Genomic DNA, 26,294 nt, shown 5'->3' with positions numbered 1-26,294 from the left:
TGACTCTCTTCCTTTTCTTCCAGCTCTTGCTTGTCCTGAGAACAGTCACTTTGAGGAATGCATGTCTTGCTCTGAATCCTGTGACACCCTGAGCATGGGGCCTGTGTGCCTGGACAGTTGTGTGGAGGGTTGCCAGTGCGACAAAGGCTTTGTCCTCCGGGGCACCCAGTGCATTCTCCGTAGTGACTGTGGCTGCAGTTTTGAGGGCCACCAGCTCTCCACCAACCAGTCCTTCTGGATGGACATCGACTGTCAGTACTTCTGCTACTGCAATGGCTCTGACAACAGTGTGCGCTGCGAGAACCTCCCTTGCAAAGAGGATGAATACTGCCTGGAGGAGAGTGGCCTATATTATTGCCAGGCCCGCACAGATGCCTCCTGCATCATTTCCGGCTACAGCCATTACTTGACCTTTGATGGATTTGCGTTTGACTTTCAGAGCAGTTGTCCTTTGGTCCTCTGCACCACCATTGACCGCCAGAGGTCTGAGAGGTCAGATACTTTCCCTGAGTTTACAGTTGTTGCCAAGAATGAGGATCGGGATCCTTCCCTGGCTTTGTGGGTGAAGCAGGTGGAAGTCGAAGTTTTCAGCTACAGCATTGTGATCCATCGAGCCTACAAGCATACTGTGCTTGTAAGTCAATAGAGAGTTCTTTCCTCCATTGTCTTAATCTGGATAAGAGGTTGAGACCACACCAAACCAGTTAATTTTGGGGTTTAATGTGGGAAGGTGGATGCCAACTCGCGAAGCTTCCCTAACCTGCTCCCGAGTTGCCATAGGCAGGGGGGATGGGGAATTGAGCCTCGTAGCTGCATTGAGGAATTTGCACCTCAGTCAAAACAACACACATCCTAGCCAGCCAAAATCAAGGCCATCTCCACAGAAACCAGTAATGGCCGGAGGGGAATGACTTCTACGACCCACGAAATTGCTTCTTTGGGAATGTGACTGATGACACACTTTGGAGGGAGGGGGAAACAGGGTCAGAGGCAAGGCGGGAATTGAATGGGGTCAGAGCTGGCTTCACTAGGTCCGTGCTGACCAGTGGTGGGTTGCTTCCGGTTCGGTCCAGTTCTATAGAACCGGTAGTAAAACCGGCGGGAGGCTCCGCCCACCCACCATGACATCATCATGGGTGATCTGCGCTAGCACAGAACCTTCTGAGCATGCGCAGAAGCGCACACGCTCCCGCTGCGAACCGATAGTAAAGGTAAGTGTAACCGACCCCTGGTGCCTACACGCTCCTAATAAATAACTGGATTTTCCTTGAAAACTGGCTTGAGGCTCCTGCTTTTATTAGGGCATCAGTCGGAACCCTGACAGTAGAAAGTCCACCAGGTTGAATTGGACTTCATGTCCTCCTCTTGATCATATCTATGTATGTTTAATTTTCTGTTGGTTATTACCTCTTAGTGGGCTTTCTTTTTAACTTTCCTGTCTAGTCTTGGTTTTTCCCGTGGAATTTCGTCTCAGTATTAATCAGGTCTGACCTTGCTTGGTTGTCCAGGATCTCGCTAAGTGTCCAAGTGCTGCAAACTGAGCTGGATTTTTAACCTGAGTATAGGAAAATCCTGCAGAGATATGGAGATCTTACCAAAAATATGCAGTAAGCTTCTCATGTGGCGTGAGGATGTAAACCTGGATTTCCTAAGTCAGCTGGTTTTTCTTCGAAGCGTGCCTCCTTCAACTGCCCTCTTTCACTGACTTTCCTTGCATCTTTTTGCAGATCAACAAGGAGCGTCTTTACCTGCCTTTGAAGCTGGGCCAAGGGAAGGTCAACATATTCACCTTCGGCTTCCACATCATTATAGAGACTGATTTTGGGCTGAAGGTGGTCTATGACTGGAGGACCTTCCTCTCCATCACAATTCCACGGAGCCTCCAAAATAGCACCTACGGCCTTTGCGGGAGATACAACGGCAACCCTGAGGATGATCTTCGGACCTCTGGTGGCCTTGTGGTCTCCAGCATTAATGAGTTTGGCCACAGCTGGGCCAAGCGGGACCCCTTTTGCCAAGCTGGCTGTGGCGATAGGTGCCCAATCTGTCGTAAGGTAGAAGGTTTCTGGAAGCCTCAGCAGCTGTGCAGTTTGATTCCTAGCAAGAGCGGTGTCTTCTCCAGGTGCCACAGTAAGGTCAACCCGGCCTTCTTCTACAAGAACTGCTTATTTGATACCTGCATTGATGGTGGAGCAGTGCAGACAGCTTGCAGCTGGCTGCAAAATTATGCCAGCACTTGCCAAACCCAGGGGATAGCAGTCACTGGCTGGAGGAACTTCACTTCATGCTGTGAGTAGATCTTTCTTCTTCTTCTTCTTCTTCTTCTTCTTCTTCTTCTTCTTCTTCTTCTTCTTCTTCTTCTTCTTCTTCTTCTTCTTCCTCCTCCTCCTCCTCCTCCTCCTCCTCCTCCTCCTCCTCCTCCTCCTCTGCTTCTCCTCCTCCTTCTCCTCCTCCTCCTCCTCCTCCTCTCCATTTTAAAATAAGATTTCTTTTATCATTAGGAGTTCTGTTTATTTTCCGATGATGGGTTTCTGGTCATCTTCTCAAGGCAGTCATTCTTCATTTGTCAAATGCAAATGTTATTAGTTTACGTACGTGAAGGGAAAGTGCATGCAATTGTTGCAAAGAGCCTCCCCTGTCAATAAGTGACCATGTTTTGTTCAATTATTCGTCTCATAAAAGAAGACGCAAAGCATCTCAGGCAGGCCGACCGTTTGGCAAATCCATTGAAAACTTGTTTTCCTCAGTAATCAGATTTACAAATTAAATTAGGATCTTTTTCGGTCTGCAAATTGACAGCCTCCATCAGCCTTGCTCCTTCCACTAGAGGACTCATTAACAACCCTGAGAAAAATGGAGGCGGGCGGAAGAGAAAAGCTTTGAAATTAGGCATTTCTCCACTTTCGTCTTGGCCCTTCGGAAGGCTGGGATGTTCTTCAGATTGTCTCTTTGGACAGAGAAAAGGAACACGTTTTTGAGAAAGCCACAGTGATGTTTTGAGAGCAATGTGGCACTCAAGCGTGCAAGGATTTCTACTTTCCAGCTGTTGTTTCTGGACAGAGGCTTTGGTTTTGATACAGCTCAGAAATTCCTTGTTCAAACACAGTGGAATTATTTTGGCTTTGAGAGGCGGTTTCGAAAAAGGAGTATGAGTGGTTGAACCTTTGCTACCAAGGTCTCTTTCTCTCTCCTTTTTTAATCCCTGGGGTTGATGAACTGGGGAGTAAACATCTCCCTCCAGAGGCAGGATTTGACCTCAGGTCTGCCACAGGAGGACAGTGAGGGCAGTCAGCATGGACAACTCCTTCATATTGCAACCAACTCCCTGAGAAACGCCTTATAGGTTTGGAGACATTATCTCCAAAGCAAAGACCATCTTTCCTGTTCAGGCTTAGTTTCTACATAGTAGGCCAACTTTTACTAAACCACAGACAATTCTAGTTGCTCATTCTTAGCTCTCCAGGTCCAGAGGAATCTTTGCCCATCAGTTGTATGTGCCAGTAAGTATGCTTTTCCTAATTTAGCTTGGATAGATGCCTGTCAAGACTCTCAATTGCCCTAACCAAGATGTTCCTCTGGATTTAAGCTCCTTGGGTCTATTATGTCCTAGAGAGGTATATATCTTCACCATGTTAATAGATGACTTGCAGACTGAGATGCACCCGTGTTAAGAAGCTTGGTCCCTTACATTCCAGCGGTTAGCTGCCCTCCCAACAGCCACTATGAAAGCTGCGTGAGCGTCTGCCAGCCTCGTTGTGCCGCCATCCGGCTGAAAAGTGACTGCAACCATTATTGCGTGGAAGGGTGTCAGTGCGATCCAGGCTACGTCCTCAATGGCAAAAGCTGCATTCTTCCTCACAACTGCGGCTGTTACTCAGATGGCAAATATTATGAGGTAAGCCCAGGATGTCAAAATGGGGTCTTGGGCTCTGAGGATTTTCTGAGTCAGCCACTGGAGGCCTGGGAGATAGTGTTGCCAAAGCAGAGAAGAGGTGGGACGAGGGTGTCCGATAAGGGACAACAGCTTCGCACAAATGCCATGGTTCAGTATTAAGCATTTCATCAGTCACTGAGATGCAAATATGCAATGGTGGTGAATCTGTAGCAATGCCATGACGAGTGTCTATGTGTTATCATTCTGGCATCATTGTGGTTTGTTCCAGACTCCTGGAGTAGGATATGTTTTCTGGATCAGGCACGGCTGGAATTCAATAGTAACATTGATTTGGTCCAGTGTGACTTTCAATATTTTGAAAACTTGGTCTCATTTCTTTTAGTCTAAAAGACAATATTGTCAATGAGGTACTGGAAGAACGTCAGCCAAATAAACCTTTAAATAGAATCAGTCTCAGAATCAGGATTTCATGTCTGGAATACATTGAGAGAGAGAACAATTTTTCGGTCGCCTCTCCCGAGTAGCATCCATTACGAGTTTTAAAAGAGTATGGGTATACAATCTACACAAATTCTTCCTATTATTGCAATAGATATGGTCCATAAAGACTGCAACAAAAATATACAAAAGAGCTATTTTTGTTTGAGTTAAAAAAGGAACTCACTATGTGAAATTCTCCTCTAAGCTTTCTTTGCTTGGTAACGATTCATTTCTAAACAGGCAGCTGTAAATCTGTGTAGCTTAGTGGCTGCTCTTTTCTGGTGCTCTCGTTTTTTGTTTTTGTTTTTTCCCCAGGAGAAATAAGGATAAGTTTGCTTTTACACCATCATCTCTTGTTTCTTGCGACCTTTAGCATCCAAATCAGGAAGCTCGCTCCGTCGTATTGAAGGAGCCGTCCTCATCTATATTCATCCAAACAACAGTAACCACAATGAGCGAAAAAAGAGAAGAGGAGAAGCCTTGTAGAATTTGTGCAAATTATAATGTTTTTCTGGCTTAAACTGCCTGTGGGATTGCATAGCAAATAGGTTCTATATAGGAAGAAAGCAGAGGAGAGATATGGAATGTTGTTGGCTTATGATTTCAACAAGAATGCTCCATAATAGGTTGACTTTGGGGGAAAGTAAACACAGTTCTTTGGGGAATTGGTTTATGGGGATGTTTTCTGCAGATAATCTTCAAAGACTGTGATCCCCCCCCCTTCCTCTACATTGCCAGTCAATATTGCTGCCAGGTTCAGCCTCCCTTGAGTGATCTCAAAAAAAGGACAATTGTGGAATATTACACTGGATGTTCCTTTCAGCGATGTAGTTCTATGAAGGACACAGTATCAGTTTAGCATCAGTTTCATCCTCACAATGCAGTGACACCAACTCTCAACAATGGGGTGATACTTTCAGCCTTTTTTTTTCCCCAAGGGAGAGGGGGAAATATGAGAAGGTAGTAGCTTTGTCATGTTCTCAGCATCCCTTGCTGGACCCCAGAGGAGATCCTTCCCTGTCATTTACTGATTTCTGATTCCCAGAATTTACTCTCGCAGATTAGAGAAGGAGAAGCCATAAATTCATAGAAAAGACATTTCATTTGCAGAGGGAAACTAATAAATGAGAGACAAAGAAGATTAATCAAGGTGAAAAATGGTTGTGAGTAGGTTTTATTTTGACGTGGGGGATATTAAATGTTATTTTTGAGTTAGTCATCAATCTAGTGATTATTTTTCAATGGGACAAGTTGATATTTCTTGATTCTTCTCCCAGTAAATTATTTACCTTGTCTTATATCTACTAGGGAATCAATCAATAATCCCTGTCAGTTTTCCACAGTTTCATTCATAAGGCTTTTCCTCCACTACCCTGTCTTCTCCTCCTCTTCATCTTTTGCTTCGGCTTATTTATGTGTATAGTTTTGCCCAATATGCACATTTTTCTATCCTAAAATATTTATTTGTATACCTATTCTAACCAAAACTCTGCATTTTTTATGTTTTCCAGTATAGCATTGATGCAGTGGTGAAATCCAAATTTTTTTACTACCGGTTCTGTGGGCATGGCTTGGTGGGTGTGGCATGGAAAGGATATTGCAAAATCCTCATTCCCACCCCACTCCGGGGCCAGCCAGAGGTGGTGTTTGCCGGTTCTCCAAACTATTCAAAATGTCCACTACCGGCTCTCCAGAACCTGTTAGAACCTGCTGGATTTCATCCCTGCATTGATGTATTTATTGCATCGTATCAAGGACGCTGCTAATCCAAGCAAGGCAACAATGAGCCAGTAACACAAGTATAGCAGTCTGACCAAATAAAGTAGTTGTTTGGCATATCCCTTTTTATTTGTGAAATGCTAAATGATACAAGACAGCTTAGAAACATTGCCAAGGAATAAGTAGGTTTCTTAGAAGCAACCTTTAGCTTCCTGCCTCTTCGAAATAACAAAGTTTAAGAAAAACCATTGGCTGTTGCCATTCAACAGTTGGATAAAGTCACTGTGAGGAATCATTAAAGTAGATAGAATCTTTCTACTTTCCTCTACTTGGCTTTTTACTTCCCAAGTAAAAGGAAAAATAGTAGCTGGATTTATGTGATGAGTCCGAGTCTTTGCTCTCCATTATGCTATAAATCTGATAATGAAAGAATGGAATGCAACCTGTCCTGCTCTGCAAAGCTACACTTCAGCAGTCAAAAGGCTATTGGTATCACTGCCCTTTGGAGGAGTGGGCAGAGATGTTGCTATGGAAACTCTACCTTTGAATTTCCTCCCTTTTACAGGTCATGAGCATAACAGGCCAGGGAGAAGAGTCAGGAACTTCTCACAAGTCTTTTGGTCTGCCAGAATTAATTAGGCCTCTAAGCAGGGGTGAATTTTAGGAGATGTTGCTTTTAGTAGGTTGATCTCAAACATTACTTTAAACTGTGATTTATGGTTGCATTAAAGCACAGGTTGTCTTAGGATTTCAAACTTTTTTTAATCTTATCTCTCAAGGCCACATAGTGGGTTACAACAACTATAGCACGCTAAACATTCAGAAATAGGTTTTCGTGTTGCAGCAGCCAAAATGTGGATGAAGAAAAGAATAAATGTGTAAAATTAAGGCTCTAAGCTTTTCTCTCACGTCTTTCCAAATCACTCTCTGGTGATGCAGCTGAACACACAACTGCATATCAGAAACGAGATGATATGCTGAACATGTCTCATCTGACCCATTTCTAGATCGGTTTGCTGCTTCTCACCAAATGAAAAACAGAATGTTTGAATGTATCTGAATAGGGAATTGAAATGGGTTATTATCTTGAAAATCCAGTATTATTATACATCTGTTGCCCAATAGAAAAAAGACATTTTAGGGTTTTGTTTGAATTATATTGACCTAAACCCCACAGATTTTCATTCGCCAAGTGCCTAGAGCTTCTGACAAGAGAGCATGTTAGGCTGTCCACTAAGAAATGCTCTACACAGCCTCCCTCTCCTGGTGAAAAATAAAATTTTCGAGGAGCCAGCTGGTTCCTGCATGGTCCCACTGTACAGCTAGCTTGATGAATTGGTAGTTAGACTACTGTCTGGTTCTTAAAAGGAAAAAAAACAACTCTATTTAGTTCACTGTGGTTGGCGATTGTTCCTTGTGTATATGAATTGCATATATCATATTATATTATCTAACTAAAAAAGCTTTAAGTGGGGTCAGGAAGAACTGTATGTTGAAACACCAGCACAATGGAACGAACATTTATTTCATATCAGTCCTGCAAATCAGCAGCAGAGACTTGGCAGCGGAGTTAAAATATAATGTTCTCTGCACAGAAAGTGTATGCGTGTAGGTTTGCATGCATGAATGCTGCTTTCTCTTCAAATTAAAAAAAAACCCAAGAAATCACAATCATAAAATAAACCAGACTATCCAGCTATAAGCAAATACGTTATTGTTGGACAACTCAAAAAATTGGAATAAGTGCTCCATTGGAGCAAGAAGCAAAATAAAATAAATGAAACTGCAGCAAAACAAACAGAATGCTGTGGACAGGTAAAGTCACTGTAGGTCAACCCCAGCAAGGAAGCACAGAAATGGCATCTAGTCAGACGTCAAATCTTTCCAGAGGTGCTGAGCCACAAAGACAACTTGGGAAGTACATTCCTTAGGTCTGCTGACATGGCCCTCAAGACCACCTCTTGGTAGACGTATGACATATTTGTCAGCAGAAGAACAGGGCAGGAGCCACAGAGATGGGCTTTGGATCCTTGTTCCATTCTCCAGGGTGTTTGGTGGGGCTATAGAGGTGTTGCTTTCAACTCTTGGAAGAGCTGTTTGCATCCTGTCTCTGCCTTTTCCTCCCCCCTTTTGTGCAGCCCAAGCAGCTTTTCTGGAACAGTGACTGCACCCGGCGTTGCCGTTGCTTTCGACGAAACCTGATCCAGTGTGACCCTCGGCAGTGTAAATCCGATGAGGAGTGTGCCCTCCAGAATGGAGTCCGGGGTTGCTTCAGCATGAAGAGCTCCTACTGCATTGCTGCAGGAGGAGGGGTCTTCCGCACATTTGATGGCGCCTTCCTCCGCTTCCCTGCCAACTGCGCCTTCGTCCTCTCCACTATCTGCCAAAAGCTCCCTGACATCTCCTTTCAGCTCATCATCAATTTTGATAAGTGGACTTATCCCAATTTGACTGTAATTTCACCAGTTTACTTTTATATTAATGAGGAGCAGATTCTTATCAGCGATCGAAACACAATTAAGGTACAGTGTTGAGTCATTAAGAAACTTTGGGACTGGGGTGCAGCCACCTGTGTGGGGTGGGTGGACTGGTCAGTAGCCTCCCAATTTTGCCAATCACTTTGCCAATGTTTGAGATGCCAGCAAAGAAAGCAGAACAGGCCACTAAAGGAGGATTTCGGTTATGCATGACCCAAAGCCAGACTTCCAAACTTGGCTTTAGAAGGGAATCTACTCTGCTTAAAAAAAAAAGGGGGGGGGAGGATGGGCATCTTACAGACTAAAGTATTTTTACCTCCACAATTAGGTGAATGGGACATCAGTAAGCATTCCTTTTGTGACTGGTTTGTCAACCAAAATCTACAGCCTGGAAGGTTTCCTGATCATAGACACGAGCCCAGATATCCAGATCCACTACAATGGGTTCAACATCATCAAAATTGCCATTAGTGAACGCTTGCAAAACAAAGTTTGTGGGCTTTGTGGAAATTTTAATGGAGATCACACTGATGATTATGTCACCCTGCGAGGGAAGCCAGTCGTCAGCAGCGTGTTCCTGGCCCAGAGCTGGAAAACCAATGGCATGCAGAAGAGGTAACGGACGGGGCCAAGTGAGTGATATGTCCAGAAGAACTCATTCATTTTGCTAGTTGCATCAGCCACGTACTGTCCCATCTGTGGGCTGCCAGGACCGCATTTAAAAGTAGTTTACGATGTGCTTTTAACTAATCACTGCACAGAGAATGAAGGCATGGACCCATTTGGGTAGTTGGGTGGAGACATCAGTGTGAAGAATTGTTGGAATTCCAGCTAATTTTAGCAGCAAACAATTCTGCCAGCTTCTGTTATAGTTTTAGATGGGCACTGAAAGACTCACAGTTGCATTGGTACTCCTATCTCAGTCTGCCAACTCTAGGGGAAAGAAGGAACAGAATCCAGGCCTCTTGCAATAACTAGGAGAATAATATGGCGAAGCCAATCACTAGTTCCTTTTCCATAAATTGTTTAGGTTTTATTTATGCTTTCAAAGGCTAGGAAGGATGTGTCAAATAGTTATGATGCTCAGTGACCTGAAAAGGCACTTGTGTCTGAAGAGCTGACCTTTGGACAGCTGTTAATTGAAAGACAGGAACTGAAAACCCATACATTTAGGAAAGGGTTAGAGTTTAAGCAGCTGACCCACATCAGAGTAACTCAAAGCTGGCCATGTGTCATCTTCAATCAAAACCTCTGTTGTCCTTTCTATTGAGAGGCCAATAGGAATGGATGAAAACATACTGGTACTGGAAATAATTGCTTACCAGAGGGATGGTCCAAGGTAGAGTCTAACCAGACTGTGTCACCATTTATGGTAAGAATATATAAAATCATGACACTGTGATTACACTGATGTTGTGGAAAGCCATACTTTGTTTAATAATAGTTTAGTGAATAAACCAAAGATAACTGTAATGGTATTTGGAATGAGCTTGGGAGATGGGGAAGAACAGCCAGGGCAACCAACAGATAAGAGGCAGCTTGGCCCTCAGCAGAAAAGAGAAGAAACAGTCCCCAATTTCTTGGCTGTAAACACATCAGGGGAGAAATGTGGTTTCAGACTTGTAAGATTGATGTCAGCCTCGTGAGGTAGTCCAGACAGGGTTCCTCCTGAGAAATCTGCTACATCCACATTCCAATTGAGGGCTAAACTGCCTCTTACTCAGTCATAGCCCTGGCTATATGGTTCTTCTCTATCTCTTAAAATTATTCCCACATACTATTTCATTGGCAGAGTATAAACCACATGCTAAGTTAAAAATAGTGGTTTTACAAACCATTATTATTTCCTTCTGGTTCTGTAATTTTTGTGTTTATGATTCCAGCTGCAATGAGCTCCAGTATTCACAATATGCTGCTGCTTGTGACAACGTTCAAATCCAAATCCTGCAGAGTGACAGCTACTGCCTCAGGCTCACTGATATGAAAGGTTTCTTCCAGCCTTGTTATGGACTGCTGGACCCATTGCCTTTTTATGAATCATGTTTTCTTGATGGCTGCTACAATCAGAAGAAGTATCAGCTCTGTGGCTCCTTAGCAGCATATGGGGAGGCCTGTCGCTCCTTTGGGATCCTCAGTACAGAGTGGATTGAGAAGGAAAATTGCTGTAAGCAAGCTTGTCTTAGTATAGTTTAGTCCTTCTTTTAGACAATTTCTTCATTGCATTCCCCTCAACAGAGAGTAAAAGAATATAAATATGGGCATATTTGGTGTGGGATAGTCTTCTCCTTGCCATGATTTTCACCATGAATGTGTCCTTGATTGCTAGCATAATAAAGGTTTCCCCCACTGGAGAGACACAGAAAATGTTTTTTCAGGGGAAGAAGCCTTTGAAGACATGGTAGGGAATATTTCAGTACAGGATGATTATTTTTTCTGCTTCGACTTTGCATCCTATCTTTCATGGAAATCTCCTCCAAAAAAAAGGAACATAAAATAAATCAGTTACCCTTGTCTGTTTCCCACCCCCACCTTTTTAACTTTTTTTAGCAGGAGTGGTTGAAGATCCCTGCATGGGAGCAGATTGTCCCAACAGAACTTGTGATGTGGACAATGATGGGGAACTGTGCGGCTGCATTGAACCTCCTGCCTATGGAAACAGTGAGTGCCCTACAAGCAGATCCCGATGAGAAATGTCCTATGAGGTTTCTGTGGTAACCCTCTTCCTTCTTCTCACAGACACACATGATATTCTAGATGCTGAGGTGACCTGTAAGGCTGCCCTAATGGAGGTGTCCATCTCAAAGTGCAAGCTGTTTCAACTGGGCTTTGAAAGGGAAGGTGTCCGCATCAATGACCGCCGTTGTCCTGGCATTGAAGGGGAAGATTTCATCTCCTTCCAGATCAACAACACTAAGGGCAATTGTGGAAACATTGTGCAGGTCAGAATGATTGAGGATCTATGGGTTTATTTCTCCCGTGTGGCACTTGGATTTTTATCAAAGCTTCTGATTAGTTTCATTTGCATCTTATGATGGAAGTGGTTTTCATCACTGCTGTCAGAACATCATCATAAACGTTTAATTTTTTGCAATGTTTCCTCTATGATGAAGTGAGCAATATGAATAGAAACTTACAATGCCAAAACACCATCATTGGCAAATTTGGGAATTTGCCATTAGCCCTTTATTTCTTGGGAATGGATGTCTACATGTCTGACTCCCCTTTCTTCTTAGTTCATAGAAGACATGAAATAGTTGGCCGTTACATAGTTCCCTCTGGATTAGAGATTTTTCCTTAGCTTGTCATCTCAATTCCATTTGATTAGATTAAAAAACGAAGTTTGCAGCATAAATTTGAGACTTTAAGCAAGGACAATCCAGGATCTAAGGAAATAACTATATCGTTAGGCAGGTTGTTTTCCTAAGCATGTGCATTTTTTCTCTCCTCATACTGTAGTCTAACAGCACCCATATTATGTATAAAAACACAGTCTGGATTGAAAGTGCAAACAACACTGGAAATATTATTACTCGAGACAGGACCATCAATGTTGAATTTTCCTGTGCATATGAGCTTGACATTAAAATTTCTTTGGATTCCGTCGTGAGACCAATGCTCAGGTAAGAAAAACAGTGTTGACTCTTTGGGCATTCTGAAGAAATAAAGAATTGGATGAAGGGATTCCATTATCTCATGGGTTTTATTTGGAGATGTGCAGCTGGCTGAGATTCTGGGAGCTGAAGTCCACAGTTCTGATGAAATGTAAACATCAGGGATTTTTTTAAAAAAAATTCCTTTACTCTCAATCATAGCAATAACATCTGGTTTTGTCTGTTTTCCTCTTTAACAAAATGGTGAGATCCAAAATAAATTATTTCCAAGCATTAGCTTTGTAGTTTTTGGAAATGATTTAATTGGATGCCAATTATATAGTTAATATTTTATTAAGTGTGGTAATGTTTAACTCTGGTAATAGGGTGTAAATGAAGTAAAAAGATGGAAATAAATTAAATGAATCAATAAATAACAACCACAACAATCCAAAGTTATTAGTTTTAAATTCTCCAACAGCAGATTTGTCCCAATGTCATTGGGTTTTTTTGTTTGATGTAACAGTTATTTTCTCTCCATCTTGTTCTCTCTTTGTAGTGTCATAAATCTGACTGTACCTACAAAGGAAGGCAGTTTCACTACCAAAATGGCCCTATATAAAAATTCATCCTATAAGCATCCCTACAGGCAAGGAGAAGTTGTGCTAACTACCCGTGATGTATTGTATGTTGGTGTTTTTGTGCTGGGGGCAGATTCCACTCACCTCATCCTCACACTGAACAAATGTTATGCAACACCGTCACGAGACAGCAATGACAAGCTCAGATATTTCATCATCGAAGAAGGGTAAACTATGCTTTTTCAGTGCCCAGTGTTCAAAATTCCAGAAGAAAAGCTAGTCAGTTCTTGGGTGTTCTGCTGGCAGTAATCAGTCATTCCTCTTTCTTGCAGTTGTCAGAATATCAAGGATAATACTATTGGAATTGAGGAGAATGGGGTCTCCCTCACCTGCCGTTTTCATGTTACTGTTTTCAAATTCATTGGAGATTATGATGAGGTTCATTTGCACTGTGCAGTCTCACTTTGTGATTCGGAAAGATACTCATGTAAAATAGTAAGTGGGGCAAATCTCAGGTGCAGTTCACATCAATATGCTATTTAAGGCAGTCCTCAAAAAAAAAAAAAAAAGGAAATCTGTCTCAGAGTTAATCAAAAAGTTGATTTTTGAAGGACAGTATAATCTAAAATGCATGTACTTCAGCTACAACTTTAATGATAGGGACCGGCAACTTCTGCTTTGTAGCTCAGGTTCGGTTAAATGTTTGTACTCTGGTGCATTTTAAGATGGGGGGAAAATGGATACTTTAACATTGCTTATGATTAAGGTAACTATTTTATCCCTTATACCTTTGGCTCTACGGTCCCTGGTTCTGCCTATTCTTAAAAATTGCTATTGACAGATCATGCAAAGTACAATATATGCATTCAAGCCAACAGAAGTAAGTTGTGCACCAAAGAAGCATTTCTTTCTTTCTTTCTTTCTTTTTGGCTTGATCAGAATTGTCCACAGAATACCCGGAGGGCCAATGATTATTCCAAAGATCTCAATGAACAAATAATTTCTGTGGGACCAATCAGAAGAAAACGTAAGTGTGATGTTTCGGCAAGTTTTCATTCAGAAATCTGGATCCATTTTACTGTATGGATGCATGATTAAACAGGTTTCTTTATTTTTTTTTACTTTTGACTTGTGCCTTTTAGACCTAGACTGGTGTGAAGACAATGGAGGCTGCGAACAGATATGCACAAGCCAGGTGGACGGGCCACTCTGCAGCTGTGTAACTGGAACCTTGCAAAAAGATGGCAAGAGCTGTCGAGGTGAATGAACTCTAGGTCAATGTTTTCCTAGATATTTGTTATTTGCCAGGCTAAAGTCTCTGTCAACATCTATTTCAAGGACTGATAGAAATTTCCTTAGGTGTTTATATATAGACGACAGAAACAGCATATTTCTGACTGAAGTTTATATTATTTTTAAAACATGCAGCTTGAATATTCATTGTCTCTTCTACTTTTCTTTGCAGCAACCAGCTCTTCAACTGAGGCTCAAGCCAGGCTGTTTCTGCTCCTTGTCAGCCAGTTGTTCTTATGGTGTAATCTTTCTCAGTCCAGCCCAGCCACATAGTTTATCAAAGTACTGGAATTTGCTATAACCTCCTAGGTCCCTATAAACACATACAACTCTGAACCTGCAATCCATGTGACTGTCCAACACCATTTGAAATGACAGATTTTTGTCTGTTACAGCACTGACATCATTGGCCTCTTTAAATGGTATTAACGAAGTTGTAAAAATGTTAACAGGGCGTCACATTCTTCTAAACTATCAGGAGATCTGAAAGTTGAATATCCAATAGTTGATTGTATGTCTTCCTTTTCTGAGACTTTTGTCTTCATATTTACAGAAATCTCTGTATAATCTGAATTATTAAATTTTGCAGGAAATATTTGGGCAGCTTGGCTACTTTCTGAGCTTAGGATGGGGAGCGAAAGTAAGAGAGCTCTTGGGTGTCCTGGATTTGACATCCTGTTTGCTTCTTAAGCCATTCATTGCTGAGTTTAAATCGCCCTAGAGCTGTTTCTTTTATTCAGATTTTAATTAATTCTGCCCATCCAACAGTTGATAACCAGCATTCCCTTCAGAAGATTAAAAAAAATCAACAGATGGAGAAAAACTTCGATGTGCCCTGAAATGTTACATCATAGCCATTCTTGTGGGTTTTTTTTTTTTTTTGTATGAACAAATATTTACTCTTTGAATTTAGCTTCTTTCATCTAGATGTTTGCTGGAGTAATTTTAAAATAATTAAACATGGGGAACAAGATCGTTTCTTGGCAGTCTTGTTTCATGAAGTTTCCTTATATTTGGGACTTGGGGGAAATGCCTGTAGTATAGCTTGGCATGTTTTTCCTTGACATGCCGGTCAAAAAATTTTTAAAAAATATTCTCTGCTGTAAAGATTTGGAAAGCTTGTTGATTGGGGTTTAATAAGCAAAGGATGCTTATTAGATGCTTTCCAGAAAAAAAAAATTGGGTTGCTTTTTTGTGGGTTTCCAAAAGGGATCAACAAACAAAAACTCCACATTGGCGACAGGAAGGGCATCCAGCCATTAAAACACTTTGCTAGCTCCAGTCAGTTGCCCAGATTCCACCCTGCAAGGGATTATGGGGTCGTTAAAAGATGATGATCAGGGAAGATGTCGCCAAGTCCTATCAATACCAAAACGAGTGCCAACCCAATGAAGGTGAAACTTAAGAACTTTGTTATCACCAAAAACGCAAAGATATTGGAGGCGAGGCGCTGGAGGCAATGGAAAGGCCTCCCTTCTTTCTCTTCGTTTTCCTGTCACCTCCAGAAGTCCAAGACGGCTCCACTCTCCTCTCCTTTTGCCTCAGAAAGCATCCCAACCCGACTGAATAGAGGAACCAGTTCACGGGGGGAGGGGATACTTATCCCAATCCCACCGGGACCAGCCTGGGGACAGGCGGCCTAACCCTCCCGCTGTTTTCTGAGGTAAATAAAGTTCACCGGCTCTTTTCTGAGGTAAATAAATTCACCCCGTCGCCGCTGTGGTAAATAAACAACCACGACGACGCCCGTCACTCCGTGCCCCCTCCCCTCCCTTCTGAAACCGCCCCTGCATTCCTGATAGGCTCCCTTCACGCCGATGGTCGCGCCGTCCAATCCGCGGCCGGCCCTCCAAGCCGGCCGTCGCGCGACCCTCGACCGGCAGGTGGCGCGTGAGGAGCGGAGCCAATCCCTGCGTCTTAGGTCGCCGAAACTCCGCCTCTCCCGCCCGATGATTGGCGCCAGGGACCTTCCCCGTTTTCACTAGGGGGCAAGGGCCAGAGACCAGTTTTTCAAGGACCGAACACGGAGCGCGGTCGGTATTCCTGGTTACCTGCGGAGGATGGTGGCGGAGCGGCGGGATCCAGGTGGGGAGAAGCGCGGAGGAGCGTCCCGGGTGGGGTGTGTGTGTGTGTGTGTGTATGATGATAGGCTGTGGCCGCCCATCTTTCTTACCTTGAGCACTTCAGGTGCCCGGACTTCATTTCCCAGAATCCCCCAGCCTGGGCGGCGATGGCTGAGGCTGCTGGGAAATGGGGTCTCCCTATAACCTCCAGCACCCCGGCTGAGGGAAAGGTGGTTGAAGGGGAGAAGGTTAGAAAAAGTCGCTTCATTTTGCTTCGTTCCTACGTTTTTCCCAAGCTGGCTTGAAGAACTCCCAGCGACAAACAAGATAATAATAATAATAATAATAATAATAATAATAATAATAATAATAATAATAATAATAATAATAATAATAATAATAATAATAATAATAATAATTGCAATACCTGGTGATGCACGGATTGAAGATAAGCAGCAAGAAAAAATCACAAAGTACCGGGATTTGCAAATTGAACTTGAGCGACTGTGGAAAAAGAAATCGCGTGTTGTCCCGATTGTAATTGGAGCCCTTGGAGCAATACCCAAAGGGCTACCCCGCTATTTAGAAATTCTAAAATTGCCGGACTTGAACATTTTGACTCTACAAAAAAACCACCTTACTCGGAACAGCTTACATCCTCCGACGATACCTTAACAGTTCCTAGGTCCTTGGTTAAGACTCGAGCTGCTGAGCTATTAACCAGCCTCAAAGGCTGTGAATCTCACTAAAGATTAACTAATAATAATAATAATAATAATAATAATAATAATAATAATAGTACCTTAACAGTTCCTAGGTCCTTGGTTAGGACTCGAGCTGCTGAGCTATTAACCAGCCTCAAAGGCTGTGAATCTCACCAAAGATTAAATAATAATAATAATAATAATAATAATAATAATAATAATAATAATAATAGCTCTGCGTTTTTTAAAGCCTTTCTCTCTTTAACGAGGTTCTAATGGGCCTTTAAGACCCTTCTTGGTGCTGTGTTTTCATACTTCAGCTTCTTCTCGCTTCTTTGAAACCCGAAGCCAGCTTCTGGAACAGAATGACAAGAGGGTGGACGGGACCAGTCTTTTCTGGAAAGTCTCCAGTGATGGAGGAGGGAGGGAGGGGAAAGGGAGGGAGGGAGGAAGGAAGGAAGGAAGGAAGGAAAGAAGGAAGGAAGAGTTGGGAGGGACCTCAGAGGTCTTATAGTCCAACCCCCTGTTCAGGCAGGAAACCCGATGCCATTTCAGACAAATAGTTGTCCAATCTTTTCTGGAAAGTCTCCAGTGATGGAGGAGGGAGGGAGGGGAGAGGGGGGGGAGGAAGGGAGGGGGGGGAGGAAGGAAGGAAGGATGGATGGATAACAGAGTTGGGAGGGACCTGCTCAGACAGGAAACACAATGCCATTTCAGACAAATGGTTGTCCAATCTTTTCTTAAAGACCTCCAATGATGGAGGAGGGAGGGGGGGGAAGGAAGGAAGGATGAATAGAGTATGAGGAAGGAAGGAAGGAAGGAAGGAAGGAAGGAAGGATAACAGGGTTGGGAGGGACCACGGAGGTCTTCTAGTCCAACCCCCTCCTCAGACAGGAAACCCTGATGCCATTTCAGACAAATGGTTTTCCAGTCTCTTCTTAAAAACCTCCAGTATTGGAGGACCCACAACTTTTGGAGGCTAGTTTTGGAGACCTTTAAAGGTACTCTCCTCTTCCTCCTAAGGATTGATAAATGAACCACAGAAACGTCCTGAAGAGGTTGATGGGATGAAGAGTTGGGGGACCCAGAATCTCACTTTTAAACAAACTTGGTCCATTTAGATCCAGAAGCCCAATCTTCTACTCAGAGGTTTCGTCAATGTCCTGATTAAGAAGGCATGCATGCCATTATGCATATCTTTTCTTTTATGTACACCGAGAGCGTATGCAGCAAGACAAATTCCTTGTGTGTTCAATCAGTCCTGCAGTCGTTCTTCATATGTTTTAGTCTCCAGGCCTTTGGTCATCTTGGCTGCCATCATTCTGCTAAACAAATAATTCCCTCAACACTGTCAAACTATTTACTAAGCCTTGCACAACTATTAATTTTCTCATTATTCCCACCACCCATCTTCTTCCAGTTTTGACTGTAATTTTGTTGCTTGTATCCTCACAATTTATATTGATATTGTTTCCTGATTGCTTATTTGTACCCTATGACTGTCATTAAGTGTTGTACCTTATGATTCTTGATAAATGTATCTTTTTTTTATGTACACTGAGAGCATAGGCACCAAGACAAATTCCTTGTGTGTCCAATCACACTTGGTCAATAAAAAAAAATCTATTCTATTCTATTCTGTTCTATTCTATTCTATTCTATTCTATTCTATTCTATTCTATTCTATTCTATTCTATTCTATTCTTAATCTGCATTCTATTCTTATTCTACAATCTATTGAATACTATTCTATTCTTATTCTGCATTCTATTCTATTCTATTCTATTCTATTCTATTCTATTCTATTCTATTCTATTCTATTCTATTCTATTCTATTCTATTCTATTCTATTCTATTCTAAATTAAATTAATTACTGTTTAAGATGTCTCAAAGGTGCTTTTTTTTCCCCCAAGAGGCAACAGGACATTCTGGTTTTTCTTTGACATTTCGCTTCTCGTTCAAGAAGCTTCTTCAGCTCTGATTGGATGGTGGAGCTTCTTGGATGAGAAATAAAACGTCTTCAAAGAAAAACCAGAAAGTCCAGTTGCCTCTTGGAAAAAAAAAAAAAAAGCACCTTCGGAACAACCATGACCAGCAAGCAGAAAGAAGTGCTACAAATTTCTTTTCTGCTGTAGGGTGAGTTTCCATTGATTTGAAAGAGACGGCTATTGGCATGGTTAGTGGTGACTTTGTTGTGTTGTTGACAGGAAGGTCTCTTTTCTCTCTTCCATCCTTAAAGCAGGGAGAAACGGGGTAAAGATCTACTAATAGGTGACTCTGTTTCTCTCACACACTTTACACTGCTCAGTTCTTTGCAATAAATCTTTCTTCTCAACTGTACAAATGAGACTGGAAAACTACAGTCAAAACTTGCCATTCGTGGAATTTCCTGATGCACTTTACTTTTAGTGGTTTGGACCATCCCCGAAGTGATTCGGAACTGAGGAGGCTCTGAAAACAAGTGATTGATGTCCTTTTCTGAACGCTGGTAATAAGGAGAAGTGCATTCTTCAGATTATTTATACAGGTAAACTTCTTCATGTGGTCCCTTTGGAAAATTAATTGCCCACTTCTGGGTTAGATTATTGCAAGATAACCTTTTGTATTTTTCTGTGTTTGACATAACACTCTTTCCTTCCTGGCACTCCTGCAGGTGCAGCAATGGATCTTATCCTGGATTATGCAGATAGTTATATTTTGACACCTTATGTTTATCCAGCAACCTGTCCAGAAGACAATGCTTTCCGGCAGATTATCAGTCTCTTTGTTATAACAAACCTGGGGGCAATTGTGATATATTTTCTGTTTGCCACTCTCGGCTACTATCTGCTTTTTGATCACAAGTTAAAGAAGCACCCCCAGTTCTTAGAGGTGAGTGGGGTACAGCAACATGGCAAAGCTGCTGTTTCCTTTAACGTCGTTCGGTTACTCACGAGAGGTCCTATCAAAAGAACCAGAACCCTATCGTGTTGTGAATTGTGCCCTGCTTAGTCCTCTTCTTAAATATGTGCATAAAAATGTTAGTGCCATAAAGCAGAATGAACACCTCATGAAATGGGTGGGGGTGGGGGGGTGGAGTTTTTCTCCTTGCTAGCTCTATATCCATGATGGCGAACCTATGGCGCACGTGCCACAACTGGCACGCGTAACCATATCAGTGGGGGCACAAGCTCAGCTTCCGGTGAGACTGGAAGTTGTCAAACGGGCCATTTTTGGCCTCCGAAGGGGTGGGGAAGGCTGTTTTTGCCCTCCCCAGACGCCTAGAGAGGTCCTGGAGCCAGGTGAGAAAGAAAAACGGGCCTACCGGGCCATTGTGTGCCAGGAGTGGGGTGAGCAGGGGGTGGGTGGGTCGCATAGAATTATGGGTATGAGTACGCAAGCGCGCAACCCCCCTGCCCCCCCCCTTCTTCCTGGCACGTGATGGCAAAAAGGTTAGCCATCACTGCTCTATATGGTACTTTGGGTGGCTGGGCACATTTCATCTTTTCTTTCCTGATTTAGTTACCCTCATTTTTATTGAGGAGTTCTTTCAGCTGGAATTTTGACTGCCTTTCTTCCCCCCCCCTTCCCCTTATTTTGATGTATTGGAGAGGAGGAGGATTCATACGATGCGTAGAATTGTCAGGTAATGTAGCATAGTGAACAATAAAGCAGAACTCTGCTGCAGATTCATCCATTTTATATTTATGTGTTTTATTTCATGGCTGTGCACCGCCCTGAGTCCTTCGGGAGTAGGGCGGTATAGAAATTCAATAATAAATAAATAAATAAATTTTCCCTTGCACTGTTTAGAGAGTCCATTGAGTGGGGATATTCCTCATCCGATTGGCCTCTGACTGAGTAAGAAATTTGACTAAACACACTTCCTCTTCCGGTTTAGCCCAGTTCCTTACTCAGTCCGAGCCTTCGACACTTGTTTTCCTCTGGAGCTCCGCTCATTGGACTCTCTAAATTGGATAAGAGTTTTATCCAATTGCTTTAGGGAAGCCCTTTTCTCAGAATTTTGGTGGGGAGTGTGAAGTCTATACCAGGGCTTCCCAACCTTGGCAACTTTCAAGACCTGTGGACTTCAACTCCCAGTATTCCCCAACCAGACATGTCGACTGGGGTTGAAGTCCACAAGTCTTAAAAAGTTGCCAAGGTTAGGACTGAGTGGTTTTAAAAGGCCTTTTGACCCATTGCCTGCTTTTGTGTTCAGAATCAAGTGCAGCGGGAAATAAAGCATGCGGTCTCATCTGTGCCATTGATGAGCATTCCCACCGTGGTCATCTTCTTTGCTGAGGTCAGAGGCTACAGCAAACTCTACAGTAACATTGGGGATTCTCCCTACGGTAAGCACCCCTGTTGGGCAATCCCTCCAGAACTGACCTCCATAATGCTTTTCTCTGTCCCTTTTTATCTCCACACTTAAAACTCTACATTCTGCCAGAAACTTTGTAATCCCAACATATATCTTGCATAATCCCCATTATGCAAAGTAAAATGGTTTAGGAGTGGACATCTTTGGTGCAATTTAACTGCCACTTTCTGGAGTGCATTGGTTGAGGGAGAGATGTTTTAAATTATGACTGCTACTTTATGGTAACTTTTAGGGTTGGAAATTGAAAGCTTTGGAATGTAAAATACTAAGTAGCATGAAAGAAAAACTATAATTATGATTTAATCACAGTGTTATTAAATTTGTTAGTAGCCTACGTTTACTTATCTGCATTTGTCCATGAATTATCTGTCTAGTCTTTTAAATCAGGTTCATAAGGAAGTGATGGTTGAAGCAGACCTGTGAAGTTTGCATCATTAATTAGGGGACTCTGGCAGCAAACCTTTAACTGATCCAGCAATTCAACATCCCACGTATCTGTGCAAATGCCTTTGAATGGAAAAGTGTTACCATTCAAGCTGTTGACTGCTTAGCTGACAGCTGCTTGTTCTTTTCAAATGTGTTGTTCAAAATTCTCTTAAGTCTCCTGAGAAACACAGAAAGTAGCACAGCTCTGCTCTCTCTTTTCACAGGAGGAAGAGGATGTCTGGCAGCCCACTTTCCAATTAACAGATTAGATTCAAAGGCATCAGCTTTCCTGAGATGCAACTCAACTTATTGCTTAGCACATTGTAAGCCGCCCTGAGTCTCCGGAGAAGGGCGGCATATAAATCAAATTAAAAACAAAACAAAACAAAAAAAAACCTTCCTCAGAGCATGAAAAGAACAACTGACAAAAGCTGGTGCCTTTGAATCAAATAGATTAGACAGAAAATTGCTGATTTTTTTTTTTTTTTTTGCCCCTGTAGATCAACATGGCTCACCACCTACAATATCTACAATGGTGTTTCTCAAACTGGGCAATTTTAAGACATGTGGACTTCAACTCCCAGAAATCTATGCTTTCTGGATAGCATAGGGGATTTCTGGAAGTTGAAATCTACATGTTTTAAAGTTGCCTAGTTTGAGAAACATTGATCTACAAGAGAAGGAAGCAGCCTTAAGGAAACCTTCTCCCCCCACCCCACCCCCCAGTCCTCCACCATTGCCTCTTTACTGCCAAAATCTGTCCCAAAATAGTTCCCAGGACAGCTATGCAAATTCTGACATTGATCTAGCTTATTTTCCTCCTATTAAAAAGGATCCGGTGGGAAAGGAAGAAGAAATAGGTTCACAAGTTCAGGCCATGTCCACCCACCTGAAAATCTCCCATTCCTCCCAGAGTTGCTCTTTGATTGTCCAGTTCTTGGATTTGGTACATGGCTAACAATTACCGTGTTTCCCCAAAAATAAGACCCTGTCTTATATTTTTTTTGAACCCCAAAAGAAGCGCTTGGCCTTATTTTTGGGGAGGTCTTAATATTTTGGGGTGCGTGGAGCAAGATGGGGCTCCTCTTGCCGTCTTATCTGATTTCCAGCTCTGCATTTAAATATTTTTTGGGGGAGGCTTATTTTAGCGCATGCACTCAAACGCCCGATTGGGTTTATTATCAGGGGATGTCTTATTTTCGGGGAAACAGGGTACTAAAGTAGATAACAAATATAAACATTGACAAATGTCTTTGTTCTCATAAATTGAATCGACTGGAATTCTGCCAGTCCCTAATTTTCTTCCCTCCTTATCTAGGATGGTTTGGCGTGGTGTTCAGCATGTTTTCATTTCTGTTCTTCACCGATGTGTGCATTTACTGGATTCATCGGTTTCTCCACCACAAGATCTTATATAAGGTAAGGTCAATAATGTCCCGGCAAGACTGTTTCTGGAAGAAGAGGGCGTCACCTGGAAGGTGCATGATTGAAGCAGTGTGCTGGTCGATACTGGCAAGACCAAGCAGAAGAGGACTCGTGTCTGGATGAATGTTCCTAGGGAACATTCCAGTGGTTTAGTACAACATTTCTCAACCGTAGCAACTTGTCTCAACTTGCCTGCTGAACCCATTGAGAAATGCAGGTTTAGCAGATTGAGACCAGCTTTTCTAGTCTTTGAATGTGGGTTACTTTGTTGCGGAACATTTTGCTTCCCAACATGGTTTCTTCCATGGTACTGAACTTCGTTCTGTCCTTATACGTGAAGGTGGAATAACATTGGTAAAATTCACGATATACATCGTGTTGTGGCCTGTTGGCCGCCGGCCCCTCCAGCATCCAAGTCAGAAGCGGCATGGGAGTCAGAGCCAGCATCAAGGCAACCTGAGAGCTCTGAGGGGAAAGAGGGAACGAAACTGGCAGAGAGAGAGAGAGAGAGACAGAGGCGGAGCTTGGGCCATCCATTAGTCCTCGGAGAGTCAACAGCCCTCAGGTCTGGAGATGGCTGATGAGGAAGAAGAGGAACAGATGGGTCCAGTGCCTGACACGTGGATGCACAGAAGGCAGAGAAGAGGGGAGCAGTGGAAATCTATGGGCCAGTTCTTGGGAAGGAAGAGCCACCGCTGCTACCCAGGCCCCAACCTAGCTCTGGGGATAAAAGGCGGGGGGCAGAGATAAATATGTGTGGCCGACAACTATTCATCTTCCGCCCAGATGGACTTGTTAGCTAGCACTGAAAGAGAAACTTTTTGTCGGGGCTGCCGACATTCCTAATAAAGGCATCTTTTGAGTTCACTTCAGAGGGTTTGTCGTGTTTGGGGAGCTGGGTCAGAACACATTGCAAATCGATTGAGGGTTGTCCAAAACAGGTAGTCCTCGGCTTACCATTTGTTTAGCGACCGTTCGAAGTTACAATGGCACTGAAAAATGTGACTTGCGACTGGTCCTCATGCTTAGGACAATCCCAGCATTCCCCAAGTGACGTAATCAAAATTCAAGCACTTGGGAACTGTCCTGTCCTTCTGAGGGTTGCGGTGATTTGCTTAACTATGGCAAAAACGGTGGTAAAATCAGGCACAGCTCCCTTAACAAACATCTTCTTTAGCGGTGGAAATTCTAGTTGTGGTCATAAGTTGAGGATCCCCTGTGAGCTATTTTTGTAGCCGGTGGAGACCTCAGCAAAATAAAGTGAAAATGTTATGATCTGTTTGTAACGATCTGATTCTTTTCTCTCTTCCACAGCGTTTCCACAAGCCCCATCACACGTGGAAGGTCACGACTCCGTTTGCCAGCCATGCTTTTCACCCCGTGGACGGTTTCCTTCAGAGCGTCCCTTATCACGTCTACCCGTTCCTTTTTCCTCTTCACAAAGTGACCTATTTGGGCCTCTATGTCTTCGTCAACATCTGGTCAGTCTCCATTCACGACGGAGACTGTCGCATTCCCAATCTGCTGAAACCCATCATCAACGGAGCTGCCCATCACACGGACCATCACTTGTACTTCGATTACAATTACGGCCAATACTTCACCCTCTGGGATAGAATCGGGGGCTCCTACAAAAACCCCTCTTCTTTTGAAGGTCAGGGGCCCCATGCATATTTGAAGAAGCTGGCAAACGGCCACGAGAATAAGAAACTACCCGGAGGCCATGAAACGAAAAATAAATAGCAATCTCTCCCAACTGGAAGGATATGGAACCTCTATGCCTTATGAAGTGTGTAGGATGAAAGTGTCAACCCTTTCTCCATCCATTAGCTTTCAAAATGGAGATATTTGGCACCTAACATTCCAGGATGAGAAGACAGAAAGAAGATGTGGATTCACAACAGAGCAGTCTCTGGGATGTTGAACAGGAGAAAGCGTCCATGAATTTCCCTGTTGCCATTAGATGAATCAGGAAGCGGTCAGTCCAGCTCTGAAGTCCATCCTCGGCAGATGTTCGAGGGCAACTTTCAGCCACACCTTGTAAGTTGTTGCTGTGCAGTCAGTTACGAATGTCTACTGTTTAACACCAGTATGTTGAATAAGAGTTTGGGTTTGGTGCAGACGAATGGAGTCCTTCATTGTTTCCATTGTGTAATTTCGCTCCTAAAATACATATTACAATGCACTTTAGTCTTGTCTTAACAGAGTAATAGGTGGGAGGAATTTCTGAAGGACACTTTCACAGCAATTACAAAATGATGTGATGTATATCAGAACATCAACATCCAAAGGACGCCAAGTTGCATCAGAACACGGAAAGTCCAAGGTTTAGACCAACTTTTCCCAACGTTGCCAAATTTAAGATGTGTGGACTTCAACTCCTAAAATTCCCCAGCCAGCATACTGTTGACAAGATTGAGAAACAGTGGTCTAGAATATCAAGGTTTCATTGAATGACCTGTGAGATAAGGAGAGTTGTCATGCTAAGCATGATAAAATAAAATAAAATATGTTAATCTGAAGCAAGGCAGGAATAAAGCACAGGCACGTAGCTTATTACTCCATCGAAGCCTCTGTTTTGCAAAGGAATCTGCATTTATGTGTGTTTCTAATTCATTTCGTAACGAGTGAATTTCAAACATCTGTGGGGAGGTGTTTATTAACAGGAATATGATTATGATTTTAATCATACTATAGATCTGGGTCATCCACCTTGAGTTACCTGCTGCCAAGATTGGATACCTCTGCTGTAGACTTGAGTTACCTTTGTGGAGGTAGATGCCTTTTGGAATTATGACTTGTGGACTTCAACTCCCAGAATTCCTGAGCCAGCTTGGCTGTCTCAGGAATTCTGGGAGTTGAAGTCCACAGGTTGTAAAAGGGCCACAGTTGCTCACTCCTGCACTAAATAGCGCTGCTGGCTAGTCATTATGGGAGTTGGAGTCCAACACAGAAACAGATGGAAGAAGGGTATTCTAAATCACGGGTGTCAAACCAGCGGCATCACATTGCCGTCATGTGATGTATCGTGACACTTATGCCCCTTTGTGGAGCTGGGGTGGGTGTGGCTGGCACGTGACGCATCCGATCTGCAAGTTTGACACCCCTGTTAAATCATTGCCTTGACTTTTCTCCTCTTCAACATATATTACTTCAAACACTAAAATCATCCCCTCCGACAAACAAACCTTTATCAGAGTAAAAAATGATTTACTCTGATAAAAAATGAAAATAATTCAGGAGATAATGTGAAAAAAAAAAATCCTGATTGGTTTTTTTA

General features: G+C 42.8%; 2 protein-coding genes across 2 annotated transcripts in view; both read left to right on the top strand.

Moving 5' to 3' along the window:
* Nucleotides 1-14,808, top strand: part of LOC139323327 (tubulin-specific chaperone cofactor E-like protein) — a 91,113-nt gene extending 76,305 nt beyond the window's left edge. Inside the window, exons 18-31 of the mRNA XM_070952651.1 lie at nt 24-634; nt 1,728-2,289; nt 3,696-3,895; nt 8,233-8,616; nt 8,900-9,186; nt 10,455-10,735; nt 11,119-11,229; nt 11,308-11,510; nt 12,028-12,191; nt 12,721-12,969; nt 13,075-13,237; nt 13,682-13,769; nt 13,885-14,001; nt 14,208-14,808. Of these exons, the coding sequence (XP_070808752.1) occupies nt 24-634; nt 1,728-2,289; nt 3,696-3,895; nt 8,233-8,616; nt 8,900-9,186; nt 10,455-10,735; nt 11,119-11,229; nt 11,308-11,510; nt 12,028-12,191; nt 12,721-12,969; nt 13,075-13,237; nt 13,682-13,769; nt 13,885-14,001; nt 14,208-14,308 (3,521 nt within the window). The 3' untranslated portion in view covers nt 14,309-14,808. The remainder of the gene's footprint in view (nt 1-23; nt 635-1,727; nt 2,290-3,695; nt 3,896-8,232; nt 8,617-8,899; nt 9,187-10,454; nt 10,736-11,118; nt 11,230-11,307; nt 11,511-12,027; nt 12,192-12,720; nt 12,970-13,074; nt 13,238-13,681; nt 13,770-13,884; nt 14,002-14,207) is intronic.
* A 1,223-nt stretch (nt 14,809-16,031) lies between these two features.
* SC5D (sterol-C5-desaturase) lies at nt 16,032-25,200 on the top strand. The gene is made up of 6 exons (XM_070952314.1): nt 16,032-16,120; nt 19,213-19,330; nt 19,457-19,674; nt 21,002-21,134; nt 22,908-23,008; nt 24,329-25,200. Exons 3-6 carry the CDS (start codon nt 19,465-19,467, stop codon nt 24,755-24,757), a joined length of 873 nt encoding a protein of 290 aa, XP_070808415.1. The 5' UTR covers nt 16,032-16,120; nt 19,213-19,330; nt 19,457-19,464; the 3' UTR covers nt 24,758-25,200.
* Nucleotides 25,201-26,294: the final 1,094 nt, after the last annotated feature.

This window comes from Pituophis catenifer, unplaced genomic scaffold, assembly GCF_029215685.1.
Source record: "Pituophis catenifer annectens isolate HBS135680 unplaced genomic scaffold, rPitCat1.0.hap2 SCAF_12, whole genome shotgun sequence".
NCBI lineage: Eukaryota > Metazoa > Chordata > Lepidosauria > Squamata > Colubridae > Pituophis > Pituophis catenifer.
Note: the sequence above shows the minus strand (reverse complement) of the source record. Positions and strands in the feature narration are given on the sequence as shown.

Excerpts from the sequence above, each read along its gene's own strand:
- SC5D (XM_070952314.1), top strand. The coding sequence starts at position 19,465 with ATGGATCTTATCCTGGATTATGCAGATAGTTATATTTTGACACCTTAT. Across the intron at positions 19,675-21,001 it reads AGCACCCCCAGTTCTTAGAG|AATCAAGTGCAGCGGGAAAT; the intron begins GTGAGTGGGGTA and ends TTTTGTGTTCAG. Across the intron at positions 21,135-22,907 it reads CATTGGGGATTCTCCCTACG|GATGGTTTGGCGTGGTGTTC; the intron begins GTAAGCACCCCT and ends CTCCTTATCTAG.